The sequence below is a fragment of the Physeter macrocephalus genome, chromosome 7 (assembly GCF_002837175.3).
Source record: "Physeter macrocephalus isolate SW-GA chromosome 7, ASM283717v5, whole genome shotgun sequence".
Lineage (NCBI taxonomy): Eukaryota > Metazoa > Chordata > Mammalia > Artiodactyla > Physeteridae > Physeter > Physeter macrocephalus.
The window spans coordinates 91,508,299-91,533,161 of record NC_041220.1 but is presented as its reverse complement, the minus strand read 5'-3'; the positions used below and the strand labels follow the sequence as shown (position 1 = coordinate 91,533,161).

Here is a 24,863-nt window from a genome sequence, read left to right as displayed (position 1 = left end):
CTGCCGATGCAGGGGACATGGGTTCGTGCTCCGGTCCGGGAAGATCCCACATGCCGCGGAGTGGCTGGGCCCGTGATCCATGGCCGCTGAGCCTGCGCTCCGCAACGGGAGGGGCCACAGCAGTGAGAGGCCCACGTACCGCAAAAAAAAAAAAAAAAAAAGAAAATAGCTGGAACACAAGACTCAGGGAAGGGAGTGAGAGTGAGGGGAAAGGCTGGAGAGAGGGCAGAAGCCACACCCTATAGAGCCTCAGAGGCCAGTTAGGGGTCTGTTGCTCAGCCTAGACCCCTCCTCAGGCCCAAGTCAGCTCTCAGCAGCCTCCTTTCTTCCTTGACTGCAGGTCCCCAGGGCTCTGCTAGCTTTCCTCCCTTTGATGGTCATCACCACCCACCCTTTCTCCTGCCTCTGGAAGGTGGTGCCCTCAGTTCCCAGCTTCTTTGTTTCCTGTAAGACAGCACACAGCTTTGTTGTTCAAGGATTTTCAATACTAATGCTTGAGGAATAACAAAAATGATAGACTTGTATATGGAAAGCTTTAAATTTGAAAGTAACATGATCCATGGTTTACATTTTTAAGAGATCACTCCAGATATCTTGCAGAGAATGGATTGTAGGGGATAGAGTAGAAGTAGAGAGAAGGTGGGAAGGTAATGCAGGTACCTAGAGAGAGGTGATGGTACCCTGGACTAGGATGTAATGGGGAGACGGTAAAAATTATTAGCGTGGGGCATAGTTTGAGGATAGAACCAACAGGACTTGCCAATGGATTGGATAGAGTTGATGATGAAAAGAGAGGAATCAAGGATGAATCATTGAGTACCTAGTTGAGTGTTGCCCTGTTTGGACCAAGTAGCTTTGGGCTTGGGGATGAAGCCCTGTAAATAATTAAAAATTTTTTTTTTTTTTTTTTTTTTTCGGTACGCGGGCCTCTCACTTTTGTGGCCTCTTCCGTTGCGGAGCACAGGCTCTGGGCGCAGCCCAGCCGCTCCGCGGCATGTGGGATCTTCCCGGACCGGGGCACGAACCCGTGTCCCGTGCATCGGCAGGCGGATTCTCAACCACTGCACCACCAGGGAAGCCCATAATTGAAAATATTGAAAATATTTTTAAATATTAGGAAAATGACAAGATGGAATGCAGGACTAGAACACCGAGGAGATGGGAGTGAGAGGAAAATGCTGATAGCAGTAGGAGAGGTAAAAGAAGTATAGTGATTCCAAAGGCCCACTTTACCCTACTACACCCAATTCTCAGAATCAGTCCTGTGAAAAATGCAAGTTTGCTGGAGGTCCCTTCCATCCTTGTTGGCCATGCTGCACCAAAGAATCAATCACAGGGCTGATTTGGGGCTCAAAGGAATGGCAATGGTGGTGAATCTTCACCACCTTGGTCCCTGCTCGCCCAGTAATTATTAATTCAAGGATCTCTGAAGGGAAAGGAGCCTCCTAAGGAATTCCCTGCCTCCACAATCTGAGCCCTTCTGCTGGGTTCACATTCAGATTGTGATGCTGTCGAGTTACCCCAGGGGTAAAATTAGAGGAATTGTGTAATTGTATAACCATAGTAAATCACTTCACTCCTGATGATCTTGTGGAGACAGCAGTAGGTGGTGGCTTGAAGGGAGATCTCAGTTCCCTGTCCAGGAACTGGGTAGCCTGGATGAGAACCAGAAATCCTAGCCGCTAGACCAGCAAGGGCTAGAGCCTAGAAACAAAGTTCCCCTGGCTCTTGCCCTGTTTGAAAGCAAGAATATTTCAAGGAGGCAAAAACTGTAAAAACAGGTACAAAGTTTATTATTAGAGCCACAGCACAACATGTGGGAGAGCACACAGAGAAACAGTTTGTTTAGTTAAGACAGAAGCAAGGCAGAGATACACACCCAGAGAAAAAGGGTGTGGGCATCCTCCCTAATGAGGATGAGTGCGGTAAAGAGGCGGTTAAAGTTCCGGATCTTTGTTTACCTTTGGCCAATTAGCTCACTTCTTTTTCCACACCTGACCTGTCCTAGGTCCCTCCCCGACATGCGTGCGCATCTTTTAGCCAAGATGGATTCCAGCGCAGAGGCCAATGGGAAGGTTGACAACACCCATTATGGGGTGGCACCCTCTCCCTTTTGACCCCTAAAGAGCCCTTCTGAGCATGTGTAGTCGGGGAGGTCTCCTTCACCTCAAGAATGAGAAATATGTGGTCTCTTTATCTTTTATCTGGACAGGACTCAGCTACTCTCTGCCCCTGCCATTACTGTTACCTTAAAGTGTCCACCGGAGGCAAAGTCCAGCTTTCTACCCTGTTCCTGTTATTTCTATCTGGAAGTGTAAACAGGAGGCTGGCTGTAAATGTCTAACCTGGAGCCCATCTATTTCTTGCCTCAAGAAATATAAACAGGAGGCTAGTTGTAAATGTCTAGCCTAGAGTTCATCTATCTCCTGCCTCACTGTGATGCTTATTTGATATCAGTAATTGCGAAAACAGATTCTTCCCATTTAGAACTGCTATGATAGCTCCTGAATTAATGAGCCCAAACGAGTCCATCAGGGTGCAGTGGAGTGAAAATGTTCCTTCTGGCTCCACTGAAGAGCCTTCCTTTGAATCTGTCTTAAGTGGAATTTAGAGGAACTAATTTGACTCCCTGAAATGGCAGTTTCTGTCATCACTAGTAGTATCACTTCCTGATGTCATTGCTTCTGCAGAATAGAAAAGTTGCAAACATTTAGCACAGTGATCTCCCACTATTATTACAGGGACACAAGACTATTAGTCACATCCCTACTTACCCCACTTCTAACAATGCCTACGTAGCTGGGAGTAGAACTGGACCTAAAATTCTGCTGTTGAATGTAGGTGCTAAGTTTAACGTGGTGAATGGTGTCCCTGTGTTAGGGCAATATTCATCAGGCTCAATATCAGTCTATCAGCTTAGGGAAGAAGGGCAATACTTAGGGCATTTATTTACTCATTTATTCTTCACTCTATTTCATAAATGTTCTAAGGAAGCTGCTAAATATGAACGGTTAATTTTTTTCTTTTTTTAATAAGTTTATTTATTTATTTTTGGCTGCGTTGGGTCTTTGTTGCTGCACTCGGGCTTTCTCTAGTTACGGCGACCGGGGGCTACTCTTCGTTGTGGTGCGCGGGATTCTCATTGTGGTGGCTTCTCTTGTTGCAGAGCACGGGCTCTAGGTGCGTGGGCTTCAGTAGTTGTAGCACACAGGCTCAATAGTTGTGGCTTGCGGGCTTAGTTGCTCTGCGGCATGTGGGATCTTCCTGGACCGGGGCTCAAACTCGTGTCCCCTGCATTGGCAGGCAGATTCTTAACCACTGCGCCACCAGAGAAGCCCTGAACGGTTAATATCTTATTCTTTACCTTGATGAACGACAAATGATTTTACTTTAGCCTGTGACTTAATGTTTCTATCCTATTTTCTCTTAAGTAGAATATTTTCCTTTGTACCTAATATAAGCTTTATACTTGCAGTTGGCTACCTACCTCACCCTCTGTGAAGATAAAGGTCAACAATGAAAGAGCTTAATACAGAGGCCATTATTCATTCTGCATTCTGTTAACAAGCAACATCCATCTAAAATAGCAACAGAGCTTTCAAGGTCCTGCTGTTATTCAGGCAGGGACTCAAAGTGATCACTTCATTGGATCACTTTCTTGGCATAGGTCGGAGCCCAAATGTAAGATGTGTTCTGTGGGCAACTGTCTGCTTATTTTCTTCTCTAGACAAGTGGTTAACCCATGTTGCATATCCTGTGTTTATAGAATTCCAGAAAGGTTATGTCATAGAAATCACTGGCATATGTGTGTGTGTGTGTGTGTGTGTGTGTGTGTGTGTGTGTGTGAGAAAGAGAGAGAGAAGGAGAGAGAGATTGATTTATAGAGAGAATGTAAGCTTAAACATCTTGAGGAGAAATCCATCAGTGTATAGTGACTGAGAATGTTTAAAGAGGATGCTGGCCTAAACTTACAAGTGTTCCTTATTGTGGGCACTGTTTTCTGTTTTCTAAGCAGAGGAGTAAAGGGATATATTCAAGAGGCAACAGGCAAAAGAACCAGGGCACAAAACAACTAAAGTCAGACACACCGGTTTATTAAGTCTATCATTTGTAAAGTTAAAAAACTTCCTGAAGTCGTAATCAGATGCAAAAAGCCTTAATTTACATTAAAAAAACAATTCATTTTGTCAAAAAATCTATGAGGGTTCTTTAATGAGCATCAGCTTCTAAAATAAACAAAGAATATGAGGGGAAGAAACAGAATTTATTAGAAGGAAAAAGTCCCAGAGGAGCTTTTATATTTTTAACATTGCCTTAAACTGAAAAAAAAAAAAAAAATGCTATTATACTGTTTATCCTGATGAATTTAACTACTTTTTTGCGGGGGAGGGGTGCTATTTTAAATTCAAGATTTTGTTTCTGATTTTAAAATCACAATTAGCATAATCACTAAAGAAAATGTTTCTCCTGATGTACATAAAACAGCTTAATGTTTTAATTTACCTAAACCACCAACTGAATGGTATAGGCCACTTTGAAAACATTCCCTAATCCTTGGAAATACCGTGGTTTCTTATATTCTTTCAAACACTAATCCTTGGAAAAAACATACCTTCTCTCATTTTCTATTCAATGTTTGCTATTGTTGTAATCTAAGTAAGGCCTTTTTGAAAAAAATGCAAAAATTAAGTTTAACCCACAATTGAGTCTTACATCCTGTGGTCTTGGAATTTTTAAATTTCACTCAAAACACATATTATAAACAAAGTCTCCCAAATGACCATCCAGAGAGGAATGTGGCAAAAATCCAGAAACTATTGTAATATTTAGAACTAGGATAAGCACAAATAATCAGTGTATTTTTTCAAGAGGGGATTATGGGTTGCAGTTTTACAAACCCTACAGGGGATTTACACGAGATGGACAAAGCTGAATTCCAGACTAGTTGTGCGCCTCTAAAAGAAACCAAACACTTTAGAGTGAATGAAGAAGAAGAAGAGGCATTAAAAGGATCTTCTTAATAACTAATATTTGTTCAATATAACCATAATTTGAGGAAAGAGTCTGGCTTATAAATTCCTATAAATCTCAAGTTCAAAGCAGTATGCTTGACAGGCCTGTTCTTATTAGTTAGGTGATTATTAATAGTGGAGACTGATTCAGGGTGGGAGGGCATTGCAGGGAGAACACTGGACAACACCAAAAATGATGTCACCAAGTCAGGAAAATCCACATTTTAGAGGCAAGAAGACCAGTGAAGTTATTGAAATACAAAGTAAAAACAGAAAGCACTTTTAAGAAGTAAATCTGTCAAGTGTATTTAACTAGAATTAAGTCTAACCATTTTAGAGGCATTTAAAATCTAGACTTCTAAGGGAAAAGGTAAGACAGAGAAAGCTGTATGATTATCTGAAAATATGCAACCTGTCCTTTAGAAACATCACATTTCCCTCCAGCTCCAAAAAAATGAAAGAAAAGAACTCCAACATAGGAATGAGGCTATGAAATAAATACTTTATACCTCGAAAGAGAAACTATTTAGGGACAGGGCAGGGAAAGGAGAGTCAGTTAAGAAGCTGGAAACCAGTCACATTTCAAAATGATTCTTATCTTCTTAGCAAAGTTTAATATAGCATCTTAAGTGTGCCTAATTTTGCACCTCAGTTAACTGTAAGGGTCTACTAATTTATCAACTCTTCTATAACTGTTTAGAAGAATCCTTACCTAGAGGATTCACCCTAAATTTCATGCTATTTTCAACATCATTATTAACACATAGTGTAGATCTGCAGATACTGATGGTATCTAACTTTTTTTTGTTCATAGATAATTGAATGTGAGTAGATTTTACCACCTCCATAATATTTCAGTTTCAGTTTTAATACACCATTCTGAGAAATTTTGGTGAACTAATATAGCATTTTAGGCTGTTTTGCTTTTAATCATCATGCAAAGGCATCATTGCACTAGATGGAACAAAGGAAAAAGGTTTTCTTCATATAAACCTTGCTAATTTTATAATACACAAACAGGACTTGTATTATCCTGGCAAACAACAAGCTGCTTCTCAGAAAAGATAGTTAAGACTGCTTTTAAAATAGTGTAGTAATCACTCCCCTTACAAATGGATAATTATTTCTGAATATTAGCTCTGATAATATGCGACTTAACAGAAAAAATGAAATGGGAAATTATATATTGTGATTTTTTTTTAACGATGTTGAAACACTTATGCCAAATCTCAACATACCCCAACTCCCTTCACAATAATTTTTTAAAATGAAAACCTCTTAAAGAAGTAGCAAGGTTTTGGAGGGAATGGCAAATTATAGGTTAGACCTGGTATAAGTAAAAGGGTTCTCGACTTGGAGGCAGAAAGACGGCATCAAATCTGGTCTGTCCACTTTTGATCTGGGTGTACTTGGTCAAATCACTTGAACTATGGGAGCTTCACTTCCTGCACCTATAAAATAAACATAAAAACATCTAACTCCCAGCACTGGGTGGGAGGGTGGGATAGGTGTATGGGGAGGTGGATTGTAAACGTGAATAGCTGGTAAGAGGCTTCGTCCATTTATAATCGGCACTCAGAATTTGAATGCTAATCACTTTCCTTTTCCTATGTAAACTTTACCAAAGAAAGGTAGAAATATCCAAGTCTATACTTTTGAAAGACCTCGGTATCTACATCCTGCTAGAGTCTAAAGAGTGAACTTAAAATTGTAAAGGTTGTTGCTCTCCACTTGTATTTTTTGAAAATCTTTTTTAAAGAATTAAACAATTAAAGTACTTCCGAGCAGTTTAAGCACAATGAAAGGAATTTACCATTAAGAGGGCAGTTGATCTAAATAAAATCAGCTTCCTTCTCCTCTTAGCATTTTTCACTCCTGTTTAATTTTTTGCCTAGCTTTCACCATTATTTAAAATGGTCTTACTTATTTGTTTACCCCTTTATTATCTACGTCTCTATCTTTGAACACAAGTCCCCTGAGGGCAGTGATCTTGTCTTACTGGCTCGGACCTGTCTCCCCTGCGCTTACAAGAGCGCCGGGCTCAGAGTGGGTGTTCAGTAAATATTTCTTTTTCAATCAACGGATGACAGAGGGATAGATTCAATAAAGTGAAAGTAGGATAGGATAAATTGAGCCATCAGGGCCCTGAATGGTATTTGATGGAGTAGAGGCTATAAGGAGGCAACTGAGTTAGTTACTTGATTGCAAATTTAGAAGGTTATACTGAGACACCCTCAGTTAATCTGGCTTGTATTTCCATTCAGGGGCCTTCAAGTTGAACTTCTTAAGAAAGTTACAGATGAGTATCCCAAAACACCCAAACAGGAAGGGGGCTCTGCTGATCTGACACCTACCTTGTTATGACAGGCATTTTGCATGTAGGTTGTATGTATATTATTCACTACAAACATATGAGGTGATTATTAATATTTACCTCCTTTTGTAAAGGATCCTAGAGAAGTTAAGGAACATACCCAGTTGGTATGAACTAAAATCCCTCCTCTGTGCATTGCATGGCCTCCATTAAGTTCCTTTAGTAACTGTTATGAGTCCAAATTAAAAATACGGACATCATTATATTGTTTAGATTTTTTTAGATTGTTTTTTAGATTGTTTAGTTTTTTTTTTCAGATTCTATTTTGTGCTGAGGCTTGATAAAGTGACTCCTGTAAAAGAAAGTTGATTATGGAATATCCCTGGAAGGATTCTCAAGAAACTGGTGATAGGATTTTCTTTGGAGAGGGCAACTGGGTCCCTGGGAGACCCCAGCCAAAGGGAGTCTTACATTTCTCTGCATTTAGTGTTGCCAGCTAAGATACAGGACGCCCACTTAAATTTGAATTTCAGATAAATAACAAATAATTTTTAGATAAGTATGTCCCAAATACTACATGGGACAAACTTATACTAAAATTTTGTTGCTGTTTTTTATCTGATATTCAGCTGTAATTGGGTGTCCTGTATTTTTATTTGCTAGATCTGGCAACCCTGTGTGCATTCCTTTCTGTGAATTTAAAATTTTGTTTCATGTGTACATAAGACCCATTCTAAAAATAATAAAATAATTTTATTTAATAAGGCAGTTTTTGCTGTTTGTCACATATTTAAAGGCAATTTTAGCTAAGGACTGGAAGTGGACATCGTTATCGATTGAAATTAAATATGAGACTTAAGGATAATTTTTAAAAATAAGTATAAAAAGACTAAGTTTGCAAAGATGATTTTGATGGCATGCCTTTTGCCAGAATAGTGCAGCTAAGGGGGGAAAACGTCTGAAAACACACTTCCTGATGAAACTGTAAACATTGGAGCCGTAAGGGATAAGGGAAACACCTTCTCAATCATGGATCCTAGGATAAGACTAAGTCAAGAGAGGAAGAAATAGTTATCTGAATTCCAATTACCTTCAGCTCCACAAAGGTGGAATCTTAAATTGATTGAGCTTTAGAGCTGGAAGGAAACTTTGGGGTTTTCTTTTCAATTTCTTCATCACTTCCTCCACATTTGAAAATAAGGAATTTCCATTTCCAACTCCTCTACATCCCACCCCCACCCTCCAGCTCCCCATCACCAGCTCTCAGGAGCAGCCTAGAGGTGGTGTCCCAATTCTTAGGTCTTCAAGGTAATATTAGCATACCTATTATGTAATTACCCTACAAGTCCCAGGACTTTGGGTTCTTAATTCATCAAAGGTAAGGAGGGAGAAAGTGACCCAGTAGGTCCAGCATAGGGCAAACGACAGGAAATGTTCATATTCTGCTATATCTGTAACTGTGAGCTAAGGAAATTAGTTAATTTCTCTGGGCCATAGCTTCCTTAGCTATTAAAAGGGGGAGGAGTCCTACTCAGGGGTGTAAGAGCATCAAATGAGATCCTGGACATGAAGTCCCTTGGATTAAGTTGGTACTCAACAATTGCAGCTATTAATTTTATCTTAAAACAAGGTCAGTTCACTTCCGAAATGTTAAGAAATCTCATCCTTGCCAGAAATATAATCTCAAACTTACTATGATGCTAGAGGGTAAATCAATTGACATAGTGATGATGATTCTCTAATTTTCTATGGAGCTTATTATTTATTTGTCCACACATGAACATTTATATCAGCATATGGCTAAGGTAAAGGTTAAGATCATATTGACTTTCAAAGCATCTAAATGAATAAAGTTAAATTTTAATTTTTTTCTGCTTTTTTTGTTAACAGCTTTATTGGGATATATTTCACATACCATATAATTCACCCTTTAAAATGTACATTCAATGGTTTTTAGTATATTCACGAAGTTGTGCAACAATCACCACAATCAAGTTTGGAACATTTTCATCATGCCAAAAGAAGTCCTATACGCTTTAGTGGTCACTCACAACATACCCATCCCAATACTCCCTAGCCCTAGGCAACCATTAATTTACTTTCTATCTTTATAATTTTGTCTATTCTAGATATTTCATATACACAGAGGGCCTTTTGTGACTTGTTTCTTTCATATAGCATGTTTTCAAGGTTTATTCATGTTATAGTATATATCAGTACTTCATTTCTTTTTGTGGCCTAATAATATTTCATTTTATAGATATACTACATTTTATTTATCCATTCACCAGTTAATGGACATTTGGTTTGTTTCTACTTTTTAGCTGTTACAAATAATGCTTCCATGACCATTCATGTACAAGTTTTTGTTTGGACATATGTTTTCAGTTCTCTTTGGTATATACCTAGGAGAACTGCTGGGTCATATGGTAACTCTATTTTAACCTTTTGAGGAACTGTCAAACTGTCTTTCAAAATGGCTTCATCATGTTACATCCCCACCAACAGTGTACAACTGTTTTAATTTTTCTACATCCTTGACAACGTGTCGTTATCTGTATTCTTGATTGTTGTCATCATAGTGGGTATGAAATGGTATCTCATTGTGGTTTTGATTTGCATTTTCCTGATGCTTAATGATGTTGAATATTTTTCCAAGTGTTTATTGGCCAGTTGCATGTCTTATTTGGAGAAATGTCTATTTAGCGCCTTTACTCATTTTTAAATTGGATTATTTCCCTTTTTTTAATTTAGTTTTTTAAAAATTGAAGTAGAGTTGATTTATAATGTTGTGCCATCTCTGCTGTGCAGCAAAGTGACTCGGTTTTATACATATATACATTCTTTTTTTAAATATTCTTTTCCATTATGGTTTATCCTACTATTCAGTTTTAAGAATTCTTTAATATTTTAGATATTAGATCCTTATCAGATATACGATTTGCAAATATTTTCTCCCATTCTGTGGGGTGTCTTTTTCACTTTCTTCAGAGTGTGCTTTGAAGCACAAAAGTTTAATTTTAATGAAGTCCAATTTATTTATTTTTTTCTTTTGTTGCTTGGGCTTTTGGTGTCATATCTAAGAAACCATTGTTAATCCAAGTTCATAAAGATCTATGCTTTCCTCTAAGAGTTTTACGGTTTTAGTTTTTACATTTAGGTCTATGATCCGTTTTAAGGTAATTTTAATATATGTTGTGAAGTTTGGGGCCCAAGTTCATTATTTTCCATGTGGATATCCAATTGTCCCAGCACCATTTATGAAGACTATTTTTTCCCCATTGATTTGTTTTTGCACTCTTGATGGAAATCAATTGACCATAAATGTGATGGTTATGTCTGGACTCTCAATTCTACACCATTGAACTATATGTCTACCTCATGCATGCACCACACAGTCTTGATTACTGAAGGCTTGTAGTGAGTTTTGAAAAGGGGAAATGTAACTGCTCCAGCTTTGTTTTTTCTTTTTCAAGATTGTTTTGGCTATTCTGGGTTCCTTAAATCTTCATATGAATTTTAGGAACAACTTGTCCATTTCTACCAAGTGGACAGTTGAAATTTTGATAGTGATTGTGTTGATTCTGTAGGTCAATTTGAGGAGCGTTGCCATCTTATTAGTATTTTTCAATCCATGAACATGAATGTCTTTCCATTTATTTATTTAGATCTTTAAAAGTTTCTTAAAAAAAATTTATTTCAACAACGTTTCATAGTTTTCAGAGTATAAGAACTGTATTCCTTTTGCTAAATTTATTCCGAAGTATTTTATTCTTTTTGATGCTAATGGAATTGTTGTCTCAATTTTATTTTTGGATTGTCCCTTGCAAATATATAGAAATACAATTGATTTTTCAGTATTGACCCTGTATCCTGCAAACTTGCTGAACTTGTGTATTAGTTGTAATACATTTTTAGTGGAGTCCTCAGAATTTTGTATATATAAAGTCCTATCATCTGAAAATAGAGACACGTTTTGTTCTTCTTTTCCAATCTGAATGCCTTTATTTAATTTTCTTGCCAAATTGCTTGGGTAGCACCTCCAGTGCAATGTTGAATAGAAATGGTCCAAATGGAAATCTTTGTCTTCTTCCTGATGTTAGTGGGAAAGCATCAGTCTTTTATGTTTCAAAAATGACACTGATTCTGGATTTTTCATAGATGCTTTTATCAGGCTGAGGAAGTTCCCTTCCTAGTTTGTTCAGTGTTTGTTGGAATTTTGTTGAGAATTTTCGTGTTTATATTTATTGGTCTGTAGGTTTCTTTTCTTGTAATGTCTTTGGTGAATTATTTTTTAAAATAATAAACATGGGAAAAAATCCACAAGGGTATTAGGTCTTCTCCCTGCTTTGGCTACCCATCTTAGCCACTGTTACTAGGTTCATATGATTGATTTATATATATAAAATATTACCTATTTAAAAATAAATCTTTTGCTTTCTTATTTATATTTTTGTAAATAATTTTTAAAATTATAATCTGATACTTTGAGTATATGACACAAGATATTCTCTATCAGGTTGTAATAATAAAATAACTTAAATTTCTATAGCAAAAAAGTCCAAACAAACCTCACAAGCATAAATTCCACTTCCAGAACTATAACTTGTACAAGTCATGCTCTCTGAGCCTCAGCTACAACAGGAATAAAATTACCTACCTGCAGCTTTGTCCTGAGGACTGACTGAGATGATATTTGTGAGAAGGCTTGGGATGGTGTAGACTCTCTCATATTTATTGTCATTTCACAAATTGCATATCACCATATCCCTTTAAATAGAAAGGGGTTCTGTTGCATGTTAGATTGGCATACAACTTTTAAAAAACCCTGCTTCATAAAACTGAATACTTCTGTATGTAATCTGTTTTTCAGAAGTTATCTTTCAGTTCTTAAGTCCTTTTCTTTGGCTTAGATTCTGTGATTTGTTGCCTATTTTGGAAACTTGGAAAGTACCATGCAAATACAGATATAGCTTTGCTGGTTAAAAATAAAATACTTAGTGTTTGCTGGTGAAGGAAACTATGATGCTATGTAGGTAAAACTGCATGATGAAAATCACATTCACATTTCATAAGAACATTTCGGGAGAACTTTAGACTGGAAAAGTAGGAGACAGTTGTTCCCCCAAACAATAGATTATAACTCTCACTGAAGTCAGAAGTAATTCTGAGGGTAGAATTTAAGCCAAGTGTTTTGAAAGCTGGGAGAAAGAAAAAAAAAAAAAAAAAAAAAGAAGCATGCATAAATTTCCAAATCTTCCCAAAGTACCTAAGTGGGAGGAGATTTGCAGTTAAGATCTTGAGAAATGTTTTTTCCGCTAGTGGGATATTAGTAACACCTTAATACAATTTATTTTACCTTCCACAGAATGCTAATCATGATTGAACTTTGTTAAATAACCATTTAAGAGAAAAAAAGTTCATGTAGAACAATACCAGTTATAATATGTAACACGGAGTCTTCAAAGGTTCCTTTAAATAGAGAGTTTCTCTAACGCATTTTACAAATTAAGTACATCATTATGGGATTGAGATGAAACTTTTCTGTTTTTCCTGTTGCATTAAACTAAATCTGTACTCAATATTTATTGATAGCTTACTTAGAAATTAATCTATTTTTTCCTGCAGTAATTTCACAAGATTTCATTTTTAAACTCCCCTTGACATGACAATTAAAAAAATTTTAATTAATTAAAATAAAAATTATTGACATACTGACATCATGGCTGTTTTAAAAGTGACAATGTACAATTTTGATTATGATGTTCAAGGGGATTCTCCATTGTCTTTGAGAGCTGTCTTTGACAGAGTTTGGTTATTTCACAAGATAGGAATTGTTTGATATCTTTCACTATTTGTCAGTGGTTGAACAGACTGGTTCCAAAGTTGATCTTCTTAGTTCTTAGTCTATTTTGGACAAGGATGCTAGCCACAAAGGTCATATCTGCAAGTTGATGCTTATCATTACACTATCTCTGACACAAAACAACACAGATGCAAAGAGTAAAACCTTTCCGGTAGGCTTCCTTTGAAAAACTGATAAAGGTCATTTGCGCCCCAGGTTAATAGTAACATGGGCCAGAGGAGAAAATTTAGGGATCTTTGTCATGTTCTATTGAACCATACTCAAATTTTTACAAATAAATGTGCCAACCAAAAATAAATACAATAAACTTATTTAAAGATAATTCTTGCCATTTAATTATCTACGTCATTATCTGATTTGATCTGTGTAACAAATCTCTAAGGCAGGGAGTCCTAGTCCATCCAATAGAAAAGAAAACTGAGCATTGGCATGGGTGGTAGAATTTCCTAATGCAGCAGCATTTATTGAGCACTTACTATGTACCCAGTTATTTAATGTAATATCTCAAATAATTTTCAAAATGACCATAAGCCATAGGTTTTACATTCCCCATTTGCACATGAGGAAATATTAGCTTGCCCAAAGTTAGCCAGCTGGCTAGTGGTGGATGTAGGACTCAATGGGAGAACTGGTCCAATGCTTTTTCCTTTATACCCCAGCTGTTTTGCTAATTATGAGTGTTCAACATTGACCCAACACAGAACCAAAAACCACAATATATGATACATGACAAAGGGGAACATTTAGAAAATCAAAACTCAAATATATTCTTTATAAACAGATAACTGGAATTTTACAACTCATACGGTGTTTTCATTTATTTCATAGATAGCGTTAACTGGCTTTATCTTGTTTATGTCATAGAAAGAACAAGATGTATCAATCACACATGAAAACATTTTCTTTCAATTATATGAGCAACAACTTTTGACAGATTATTCACCTTGTACACATTCTCACCAAAGGTACATTTGATTCCATTCGCATTCCACATCATTAGAGTAAATGGCTTGTTCTTTTTCTTGTTTCACCTTTTTAAAAAAATAATATTTTATTGTTACCTTGCATATTTTAAAAAATTTTTATTTTATTTATTTATTTGGTTGCGCTGGGTCTTAGTTGCGGCAGGCGGGCTCCTTAGCTGTGGCTACAGGGCTCCTTAGTTGCAGCTCTCCAGCTGCTTGTTGCTGCACGCAGGCTCCTTAGTTGTGACATGCGAACTCTTAGCTGTGGCATGTGAACTCTTAGTTGTGGCATGTATGTGGGATCTAGTTCCCTGACCACTGATCAAACCTGGGCCCCCTGCATTGGGAGCTCAGAGTCTTAGCCACTGCCACCAGGGAAGTCCCTTGTTTCACCTTCTTGAACTGCTGCACGTGTTAAGCTTTGCTTTACTTGGACCTAAAAAAAAAAAAGAATGAAAAAAGAAGAAAATAAATCAAATTCCCAGGGCCAAAGAATCCTGCTTAAAATCAAACACAATTGGAAAGCAAAGGGTGAATATTTATTTTTGTTTCTCAAGTTCTCCTAAAGCCCACTCTGTGACTTACTTTCAATGTGCTCTTTCTTTCTTTTAATCCTAGAATTAGAGCTTGTTTTCCTTATAGAATCACATAGTCTTTAGGGAATCTTTCTTGACAATTTTTCAATCTTCTATACATTTTATTAACTTTAATTAACACACAGTAGAAAATGATAGGGATACTTTTATTTAAAAAGGGAGGTATTAGGATGAATGAAAACCATGAGTTAAGAGACTTTTGTGGAGTAAAAGGCTCCTAATTTCTAACGTGAGTTATCAGTAAGGTTTTCTTAGGCACATAACCACCTCACAATCTGATCACATCAAGCCCTGCTCTTGTCGGCCATCTACAGCAGGTTTCCTAACCTTTTTGGACACGTGAACCTCTTAGAAATTAAATAATAATAATGATATTGCCATTTCTGAATGGGTATGATAAAGAAATGAATCAACATCAATCTGGATAAAATCATCACTATGTTTGGCTATTTTAACATTGATTGTTGAAGCATTAAAGACATTTTGACATGCTTTGCAAGAATTTTCATGGGATGAAGGCAACTTATGGATTTATTACATAAAAATAATAATGATAAAAATGAACACTACTATAGCAGTTATGTTACAGGTATCATTCTATGTGCTTTAGACAGAATAATCACTTTGAATCCTCATGACAACCCTATGAATTAGCTGCTATTTTCTCCATTGTATACGTGAGGAAACAGGCACTGACAGGTTAAATAACTGGTCTAAGGTCTTACAACTGGAACCACGCAATGTGGTGCTGGAACCTGTGTTCTCCATCATGGGGCTGCCTAGTATTCAATAAACTTTTCAATATTTTAGTGTGTCTCATTAATATGAGTTGGTGTAACTTAACTTTAGAATGAAAGCAATGTTGAAACGTGCTGCTGTGTTTAAACCACCACAGCAAAACGTGATCCCATCACAAATGTGCTGATCTCACTGCCACTATCTGCTCCACATGTCTATTGGATATACACGTAGGGGCCTCCAAACTTATTCCTCTTAATAGTTAAATATTTCATTTATTGTTTTAACAAAGAAACTATACACCATTGGTCCCTTTAATGTGAAACTCCTGAAGAAAGAGTACACCAAACTCCTACAACAAAGATTCAAAGCTTGGTTCATGGACAATTTGCATCAGAATCCCTGACCAGCCTGATAAAAAAGCCTATTCCTGGGCTTCAGCCCAGATTTACTCATTTAAAGTCTTAGGGAGTGGGTCCACCAACTTTTGAGGACCACCTTTCTACCAGGTCCTTCTTGTGACCCTGCCTACGCTGCCTACCCCCGTTTCTACATGCACCACCTGGAGTTCCCCTGAATACAAGATGCTGTTTCACACCTCAGAGCCTGAACATGCTGTTTCCTGTGCTTCTTATGCTTCCTCCTCTTACTGTCTTCTGAACTCCCACTCCACTAAGATTTAGTTCTAAAGTCATCTCTGCAAGGTTTCCCTGGGCCCATTAGGCAAGAGTTAGGTGCTTTTTCCACTGTACCCCAATGCCATTAAACTCATGCCTCTACCCTAGAATTATCCTGCAACTGGTCTGTGTACTCTGCTGGCCGGGGGCAGGGGGGGTCCCCTGAGGTCTCTGCACTACCTATCCTTTGTAAACTACCAAAGATCATGCCTGACATAGAGTAGTAGGGACTCTGAGCTTGCTGCTTGAATGGACTGAGTTCAGTGTTACCAAATGATTGGGGTGAAGTCCTGACAGTTCTGCAGTTCTCAATTCTATTGGGATGGTACATTAAGTACATGACTTCTATTAGAAAATAATTTTTTAGCAGGTGGGAAAAAGGAAACACTTTGGTCATTTTTTTCTTCTTGCCCATTTATTCCTTTTCTTTCTTTCCCCCCTTTTAATTAAAATGTTTTATATTTTGAACAGGCAGTACATGTGCTTGGTACAAAATTCAAAGGATCCAAGATAAGCCACCTCTTCACCTACATCCTCCAACAATTGAGTCCCTTACAGTGAACCAGTCACTGTTACAGTTTCTCCTGTGTACTTCCAGAACCCTTTTAGATACATATAGGCAAATAAGTATACATTTATCTATCACTATTTTGCACCTTTTTAAAAAAAAATTTATTTATTTGGTTGCACTGGGTCTTAGTTGCAGCAGGCAGGCTCCTTAGTTGCAGCACGTGGGCTCCTTAGTTGTGGCTTTGAACTCTTAGTTGCAGCATGTGAACTCTTAGTTGCAGCATGCAGGTGGGATCTAGTTACCTGACCAGGGATCGAACACAGGCCCCCTGCATTGGGAGTGTGGAGTCTTATCCACTGCACCACCAGGGAAGTCCCTTGCACCTTGTTTTTTTAAACTTTGTGATCCTTCCACATAAGCACATAAAAAGCAGCCTCTGCTTATTAACAGATGCATACTATTAGATTCTATGAATATATCAGGGTGGTTTTCTTTTTTAAATTTAATTTATTTATTTTTGGCTGCATTGGGTCCTCATTGCCGCGCGAGGGCTTTTCTCTAGTTGTGGTGAACGAGGGCTACTCTTCGTTGTGGTGCACGGGCTTCTCACTGTGGTGGGTTCTCTTGTTGCAGAGCACAAGCTCTAGGCGCGTGGGCTTCAGGAGTTGTGACATGTGGGCTCAGTAGCTGTGGCTCATGGGCTCTAGAGCGCAGGCTCAGTAATTGTGGTGCACAGGCTTAGTTGCTCCGTGGCATGTGGGATCTTCCCGAACCAGGGCTCGAACCCGTGTCCCCTGAATTGGCAGGCGGATTCTTAACCACTGAGCCACCAGGGAAGCCTGGTGGTTTTCTTTTAATAAGAGAACTCTTCATCGACATTTAGGTTGTTACCAGTATTCTCTACTATTAATAATGCTACAATATATGTACAGGTAGTTTCACACACTATGAGTTTATTTGTAGGATAGATGTCTAGAAACGGAAATGTAGGATTAACAGGTAGTGGTAAGTTTTATCACAATGGTTTTCATAAAGATTATACACGTTTTCACTCCACTAGCAACACATGAGAATACCTGTTTCTTTATATTCTGCCAATAGTGTTTTGTTTCCTGAGGTTCTAGGATGGAGAGTAAAGGAAACCCTTCAAGTTAAGTATAGGCTCATCTACTGGTTTAACCCAGGAGTAAGAATATTTTTTGCAAAAAGTCAACACAGGTGTTTGCTTTGTAGGCTCATTTCTCCTCTCCAGGCAAGTTGGCATTGATTGGGGTATTCATTACTGGTCTAACCTCGGTATTGTTTTGAACCCTAGAAGGCTTAGTGAGTCTTCAGAATCATTTCTACTCTGTTCTATAAGTGGAAGACATCCCATTCATTCTACAAATACTTACTTAGCATCTATCCTGCACCAGGCATTGTTCTGGTGGCTGAGGCGTGAACAATGAACAAAACAGAAGTCCCTGCCCTCATTAAGATTACATTATAATGGGGGGAGGCAGAGAGTAAACACAATACACAGATATGATAGATGGTATGTTAGTTTACGATAAGTGCCATGGGAAAAATGAAGGAGGGAATGGGGGTATGAGGAGTTACTTTCGTGAAGGGTGGTCAGGGAAGGCCTTGCTGAGGTGACATTTAAGCAAAGACCTGAAAGCAGTGAAGGAAGGATCTGTAAGGCATCCGGAGGTAAGAGCAAAGGTAGGAGTTGAGGGTGTGCCTGGTATGTCCTAGGAACAGCAAGGAAGGCTGCTGGTTAGGGCTCAGTGAGCAAGGGGGAAGAGGTGAGATCAAGGAGGTCAGGGGGTTTGGGCAACAGGCCTCATAGGAAAATAGGAAAACCACTGGAGAGTTCTAGAAGGTTACTCTGAATGCTCTACTGAAAACAGACTGAGGGATGGCAATAATGGATGAAGGCAGAATGAGTTAGGAGACTTCCTGGAAACCAGGTGAGAAATGAGATGGGTTAGGCTGGGCTGGTTGCCATGGAGGTGTGGATGTGTTTGGACTGTGGGTCAGTTTTGATGGTGGACCCAGCAAGATTTTGTTAGATTGGATGTTGGATGTGAGATGGAAAGGAGGTGAGAATGATTCCAAGGTTCTTGGCTTAAATTAAGTGGAAGAATGGAGTTATTTACTGGGATGGGGAAAGAACGCAGGTAGAGCAGGTATTAGAGAGAAGGTGAGTTGTGATTTGACTTGTGGTTACCATGGCTCTCTGTGGCTGGGGCTCTCAGATGGCCATGGTTCCAGATCCGATTAATGGCCTAGACAAGGCCATGACTGAAATGCCTTCTTGGGATAAAGGTTCAAAGGAATGTGTGCCCATGGGCATCGTTCTCCTCCTTGTGCTAGCCTATTCCAAATCAGCCTTGCACTGAGATACTGCATTAAATGTTCTTGCATCTTTTTTCTTTGTGAAATACTTAATCAAAGGGATATGCAAATGCACGCACACACACACACACACACACACACACAACTAACCTTGAAAACAACTAAAAAACTTGATTTCTTGTCCACTACATAACTAGCAGAACATGAACCCTTATTAAAGGACTCACTGTTCTCCGAAAATAAAAAACGCAATTCAACTCCACATTTGTGGGTCTACGATGTCATCAAGACACCAGTTCCTACACAATGCCAGGCTAGGCTGGTTACAGAAACCACACCAAGGCAATCTGAAATGTGCCTGATTGAAGAAAGCAAACCGGAATTCACTGTACAAATAACTAAACCAAGAAGGAATGCACTTAAAACAGTTGTCACTAAAGCATCTGATGAAACAATACCTAAAATTTGGAATGAATATTTCAACACACACATAAAAAGGTGAAGGAAAGCAAAAACCAGTATTTTAAGTTAAATTAGGGGAAAGGAAAAACAAAACAAAACAGAAACTGATATATACGGATTACTTCAAAAGGCTAAAAAGAGATTAAGGGGGAGAAATTTAAAAAATGTGTCCCTGAGTGGGAGGCGGAATCTATGCAAGTCTACAACGCAAGAGCGCACAGAGCAGAATTTTTTCCCTACCCAACTCGCGAGACCAGCGGGTACCTCAGAAAGAAAACAACCATTCGCTAGAAGAGAGTAGCTAAGGGAATCCAAACTTGTTTTAAAGCAAGTAAAGTGGTGGCCAGACTGGGTGACTCAGAGGCATGACTCAAACCCGACCCTGGGGGCCGTCAGCTCCCGGAGGCCGGGGGCGCGGCGTCAAAAACATTTTAGGAAAGTACCAGGCGCGTGGAGAGCGACAGGAAACCTCCCCGGGGAGCGGCCTGGGGCTCCTCCTGCCCTAGAGTCTGACCTCTTACCATCCACACCAGGAGGAGTTTCTAATCTCCAGGTTTCCCCTTCTTTCAGAAGCTGCCTCGCCACCACCCCCATTTTCCTTCCACAAAGCGTCACGCAGCGTGTGTGTGCGAGACGTCGGGCCCCTCCCAGTCGCCCTCCGCCTCGCGCTCCCAGCCGCGCTCAGCTCCACGCTCCCAGCCACGCGCACCCCCCAGCCCGCCCCCGCGCCTCCTCCAAGAGCCGCTCCCGTCCCACCCCGCCCGCGCCCGCCGCCCGGGCACGCGCGGCACGAACAGCGCCGGGAGCTGCTGTAGACAAACACCTGTCCCTCCTGGGCTCCGCGAGATTTGGAGCGAAAGCATAGGCAACAGTAGGAGGGTTCTCGCGAGGTTTAAGAAATTTCCCACGGCCCGTGTTGTGTCTGAATCGAGTAGTGGAAGGCGGTGGGAAGGAGGTGTAGCGTGAGACTGGGCTGCCTGCATTGGGCACATGCGCAGTGCCGCTCGCTCGTGCCGCGCCAATCCTGCAGCGCCTTCAGCAGGTTTCGCGCTCTGGATTCCAGTTCTCCGGGTTTTGGGGCTCCCTGCGGGAGGCAGTGCTGGATCTGGGAATCTCTAGGAATTGAAAGGGCAAGGGTGGGGGGAAGAAAGGGGTGCTGCAGGTAGGGAGGAAGAGGTAGGGATCGGGTCCTGCAACTTTCTAGTAAGTGCCCAGACGGGCCAAGTTTGCTCGGGGGCTTCCAGGTTTAGATTGTCTGAGATGCACTTCGGGCAACGAGCAGCGTCCTCGACTGTCTGTGCCAGGCCCAAGGGAGGACCTTGTCAGTCTGTCTCCGTATACATCTGGGTTCACACAAGTCTGGGGGCTGCGATGAGATCCTAGGGAGATTTACACAACAGGCAGCTCTCTGCCCAAGCAAAACATTTGGCTTGAGTGCGGGGTGGGGGACTGGTGGCTTTCAATTACAACGCAGTTTTCACTTCTGGAGAAAGCTTCGCGGTGCTCTGGCGTGTGTACGCGAAGTGGATACAGTAGGGGTGTGTTTGCCAGAGGCCTTGGCCTGACCTCATTTCACACCCAAGGAGAAGAAAGCTAAGGCTCTAATAGAGCTCAACTGCAAAAGTTGTTCATTTACAGAGTTCTGGAGGGTCGGACCACGTTGTAATATTGTCTGTCTGTTAGCAAGGGGGTCGAATGAACTAAGATAGTTCTTGGTTTGTCACTCGTCCGAACTCCAGGCATTTTTGTAGCTCCAGCACCTAACGCTGACATTACCATAATGGAGGCGTCCAATGAACGTTTGAATGAATGAAAAGGGCTGGGAACTAGAGTGAGCGGGAAGCCACTTGGAAAACACCCATTTGAGGAGGTGTTTCATCTAGGCCTGTGAAACGCGGCAGATTTTCCCAGGACCCCTCCGCTCTTTCCCTCGGCTCCGCCTCCTGACCCCTCCATTCTCCGTCCCCGTTGTAATCCCCTCCGGTTTTCCTGAGTCTCCACATACGTCCCTCAGGGCGCGTCCCAAAACCCGGATAACCGGAGCGCTCCCCATGGACCAGATGGAGGGCTCGCCCGCGGAGGAGCCGCCTGCGCATGCTCCATCTCTTGGGTAGGTTTCCAGGGAAGGCAGTGAGCTGTATCCCTTGCTCCGCTGGCGGCGCGAGGCGTCTGGCTCTTCGCGGCTGCTGCGAGGGGAAAGGGAGCGCGGGGGCTGGGTGGAATCGAGGAGTGAGGAAAAAGGGAAGGGGCGGGGAGAGGGAGCAGGGAAGGCGTCAGGGGGAATCTCGCGAGTGTTGGAGTTTTGGCGAGAGTTTGTGGAAGATGGCGCCTGTTGTGACAGGGTAAGTCTGGGGGAATCGGAGCGCTGGGAACCGGGAAAGTTGCGGGCGTCTCGCAGCCCGCGGCGGGCGGCGGGTTCGAGGGCCGCGGCACGCTTGGCGTCCGGGGGCCGCGGGGGCGGTGTAGCGTGCGCCGAGCGCGGCGGCGGCGTGTGGCCGTGCGCTGTCCGCTCTGCGCTGCTGTGTCTCGGGCTCCGGCGCGTGAGGGCGGGCGGCGACGGCGGCGAGGCCGGCGGGTGCGGGCGTGAGTGCAGCCCGGCGCGCGGGGCCCGCGGGCTCCGTGCCCGCAGCGCGCCTTCCGCGCCGCCGCTCGCGGGCCCTGCTTCCCGGCCCCGCGCAGCTTTGTTCCTTGAGGCCGTCGTCGCCTTCTCGCCGGGCGGGTGCCCCCGGCCCCGGGCGCTTTGTCTCTCCCCGCTGCCCCCCGCGACTCTCTACCCCCGGCCCTTTGTCTCGCCGCCTTGGGCGCTTTGTCCGACCCGTCGCGCCCCGCATCCCTTCTCCATCTCCTCCCCTCAGTTGTCCTTCCTCCTGTGCCCCTTTGTTGTGCCCCTCTCTGTTCGGTAGCTCAGTGACCTGCCACAGCCCAGGTACCAGATTTCTGTTTTTCTTCTAATTTTTCTCCCATTATTTCTCTCTGGCGTTTCCTTCTCACCTTTCTGCTTGGTCCTTGATCACCCCCGGAGGCTTTGTCTCCCCCGTCCAGTGGTTTATTCGCTTGGTACCCCCTTCACCTCCCATCATCGGTTGATTTATCCACTACCCACGGTGTTTGTCGGCTGAACTGTCTCAGCCCCGGGGACTCCATCTGGTGCTCCTAAGTACAGACAGACCCTAGGGTTTGTTGTTGTTTTTGTGCGTCTGAAAGATGCGTGGGGATACTTGGTTTCCTCCTCAGCGCTCCTCCTCTCCGAACCCTTTTCTCTCGGGATTGCGTGCACACCTCCCCACCACCCCTTTCTCTCGGGATTACAGTGTCTCCAGTTTTCTTCGCGGTCTCTTTGGGCCCCTGGTTGTTTTGCTTGGCAACAGTAGCCCTGGAAAAAGGTCTTTTGGTTATTCCCCCACCCCCACCCCCAGTACCCGCCCTCCCGCCCCTTGGTTTCTGATGGCCTAGGCCAAGGGCAGCTGTCGTAGCTTTGCATCTGGGTTACCTGAAGGTGTTGTAGAGACGAAAGGTGTTTTTTTTCTGTTGGTGTGCGAGAATAGTTTCAGTTGTTACGTTGGATATTCATTTGGTACGTGCATAGCAGTTGAGTATTTGGTGTTAAAAAACTTGTGAATGTTGGTTTGGGGTAGAGAATTTCAGGATTTTCAAGAGTTCAGCTATTTTACCAGTAACTGCTGCTTCGCAAGGAAAAAGGGAGGGCATCCTGCTTGGAAATTTGATATAAATATTTTACTTTTTCTTAATTTTTAGATAAGTTTACAGTTACGTGCTTTTGCTCTGTAGATTTATGACAGCTCTTCTGCCCCATCTTCGAAGCTGAAACAAGGAAAGCGCTTAAGAGTGCAGTTTGGGTTGATGAATACTGCTTCTGGAATCTTTGTGGAATGCATTAATCAAATGCAATTAAAAGACATTTAAGTAATAGTCTTTAAGGTAACGGCACTTCTAGTGTTAAAGGAGCTTTAATTTGTTCAGAGTGCTTATTGTTATGGAAATGTTAAAAGCTTGGAGTTTGGTGTGGGAGTTGGGGGAGGGTGGTATGTGTGTTTAAATGGCCTGGATATTCTGGTGCTGGAATAAGAGATATTACACTTACCAGTATTACTAGGCTGAGTAGACTGTTCAGGAGGTACACACACCTCCCACACCCCCCCTGCCCCGCCCCCGCCCCAACTAGCTGATCACTACTTTTAGAAGATACGTTATCCATAAAATCACTTGGAGTGTCATTTCATTTGTAAACCACATGAAGTGCTACTAGTAGAGGATATACAAGTGTGAGGAATGTTGGTGGAGAGGAAAGCATTTTTTTTTTAAGGCTGTGATTAGAATTAGTATGAATTAGTTTGAATTTTAATTAATGGAAAATCATGTTTCATGATTGATATGTGAGGCTTCTGTGAAAATTTGCAGTCTGGGTTCCATGAGTGGATTCCACCGATAATCATTTGTCTTCCTTACTTGTTCCTAGGGCATAATCATTCTTTTAAAAAAAAAATAAATTTATTTATTTATGGCTGTGTTGGGTCTTTGTTGCTGTGCACAAGCTTTCTTTAGTTGTGGTGAGTGGGGGCTACTCTTCGTTGCAGTGCGCAGGCTTCTCATTGTCATGGCTTCTCGTTGTGGAGCACGGGCTCTAGGCGCACAGGCTTCAGTAGCTGTGGCACGTGGGCTCAGTAGTTGTGGCTTGCGGGCTCTAGAGCTCAGGCTCAGTAGTTGTAGCGCACGGGCTTTGTTGCTCGGCAGCATGTGGGATCTTCCCAGGCCAGGGCTTGAACCCATGTCCCTTGCATTGGCAGGCAGATTCTTAACCACTGCGCCACCAGGGAAGCCCATCATTCTTTTTGAAGGTGAAATCTTGAGCACACACTGTTGTTTCTGACTGTAAGCAAATACCTTGTAATAATGGAAGGTATTTTGCTCTGACGTGTGCAGATAAGAATGATCACACAAACCTCATAAAAGCAACTTTTAAAAATCAAGTTGTGTTTTTTTGTTTCTAAATCGTGTAAGACCTTTACTTCATGACCAAATAAAACTACCTTTATTAAATTATATTAAATAGCATCATATTTAGAAGCATACAGCATTAGTTGTAATTGGGAAACTTTCATTTTGAGTATCGACTATTAAAGCTTTAAATTTATTGTCCATGCGTATTCCAGATGGGTCTGCAGAGGGTATATTTTCAGGAAAAAAATATAAGAGGCTCACTTGGGGTATTTTCACTCCTATTCTAATATATGCTTCTTAAATAGGTTTGTTTAAAACTTACCTATTCTATACCCACAGATTTCTATCAGTGTCTTAAGTGGCTAAGATAAAAAACGTTTTGGGGGTGGGAGGGAAGCTACTCTTGCCAGATGTAATTCATTA

The 24,863-nt window shown here is 41.3% G+C and overlaps 1 protein-coding gene across 2 annotated transcripts in view; it reads left to right on the top strand.

Annotated features, from left to right (window-relative positions):
• Nucleotides 1–21,581: 21,581 nt before the first annotated feature.
• The window catches only part of LOC102980498 (recombining binding protein suppressor of hairless), a 131,793-nt gene continuing 128,511 nt past the window's right edge, over nt 21,582–24,863 (top strand). Inside the window, exon 1 of one of the 2 annotated variants that reach the window (XM_024119303.2) lies at nt 21,582–21,823. In XM_024119303.2, coding sequence (XP_023975071.1) covers nt 21,804–21,823 — 20 coding nt within the window. In that variant the 5' untranslated portion in view covers nt 21,582–21,803. The remainder of the gene's footprint in view (nt 21,824–24,863) is intronic. The other variant, XM_024119306.3, reaches the window with a different exon arrangement.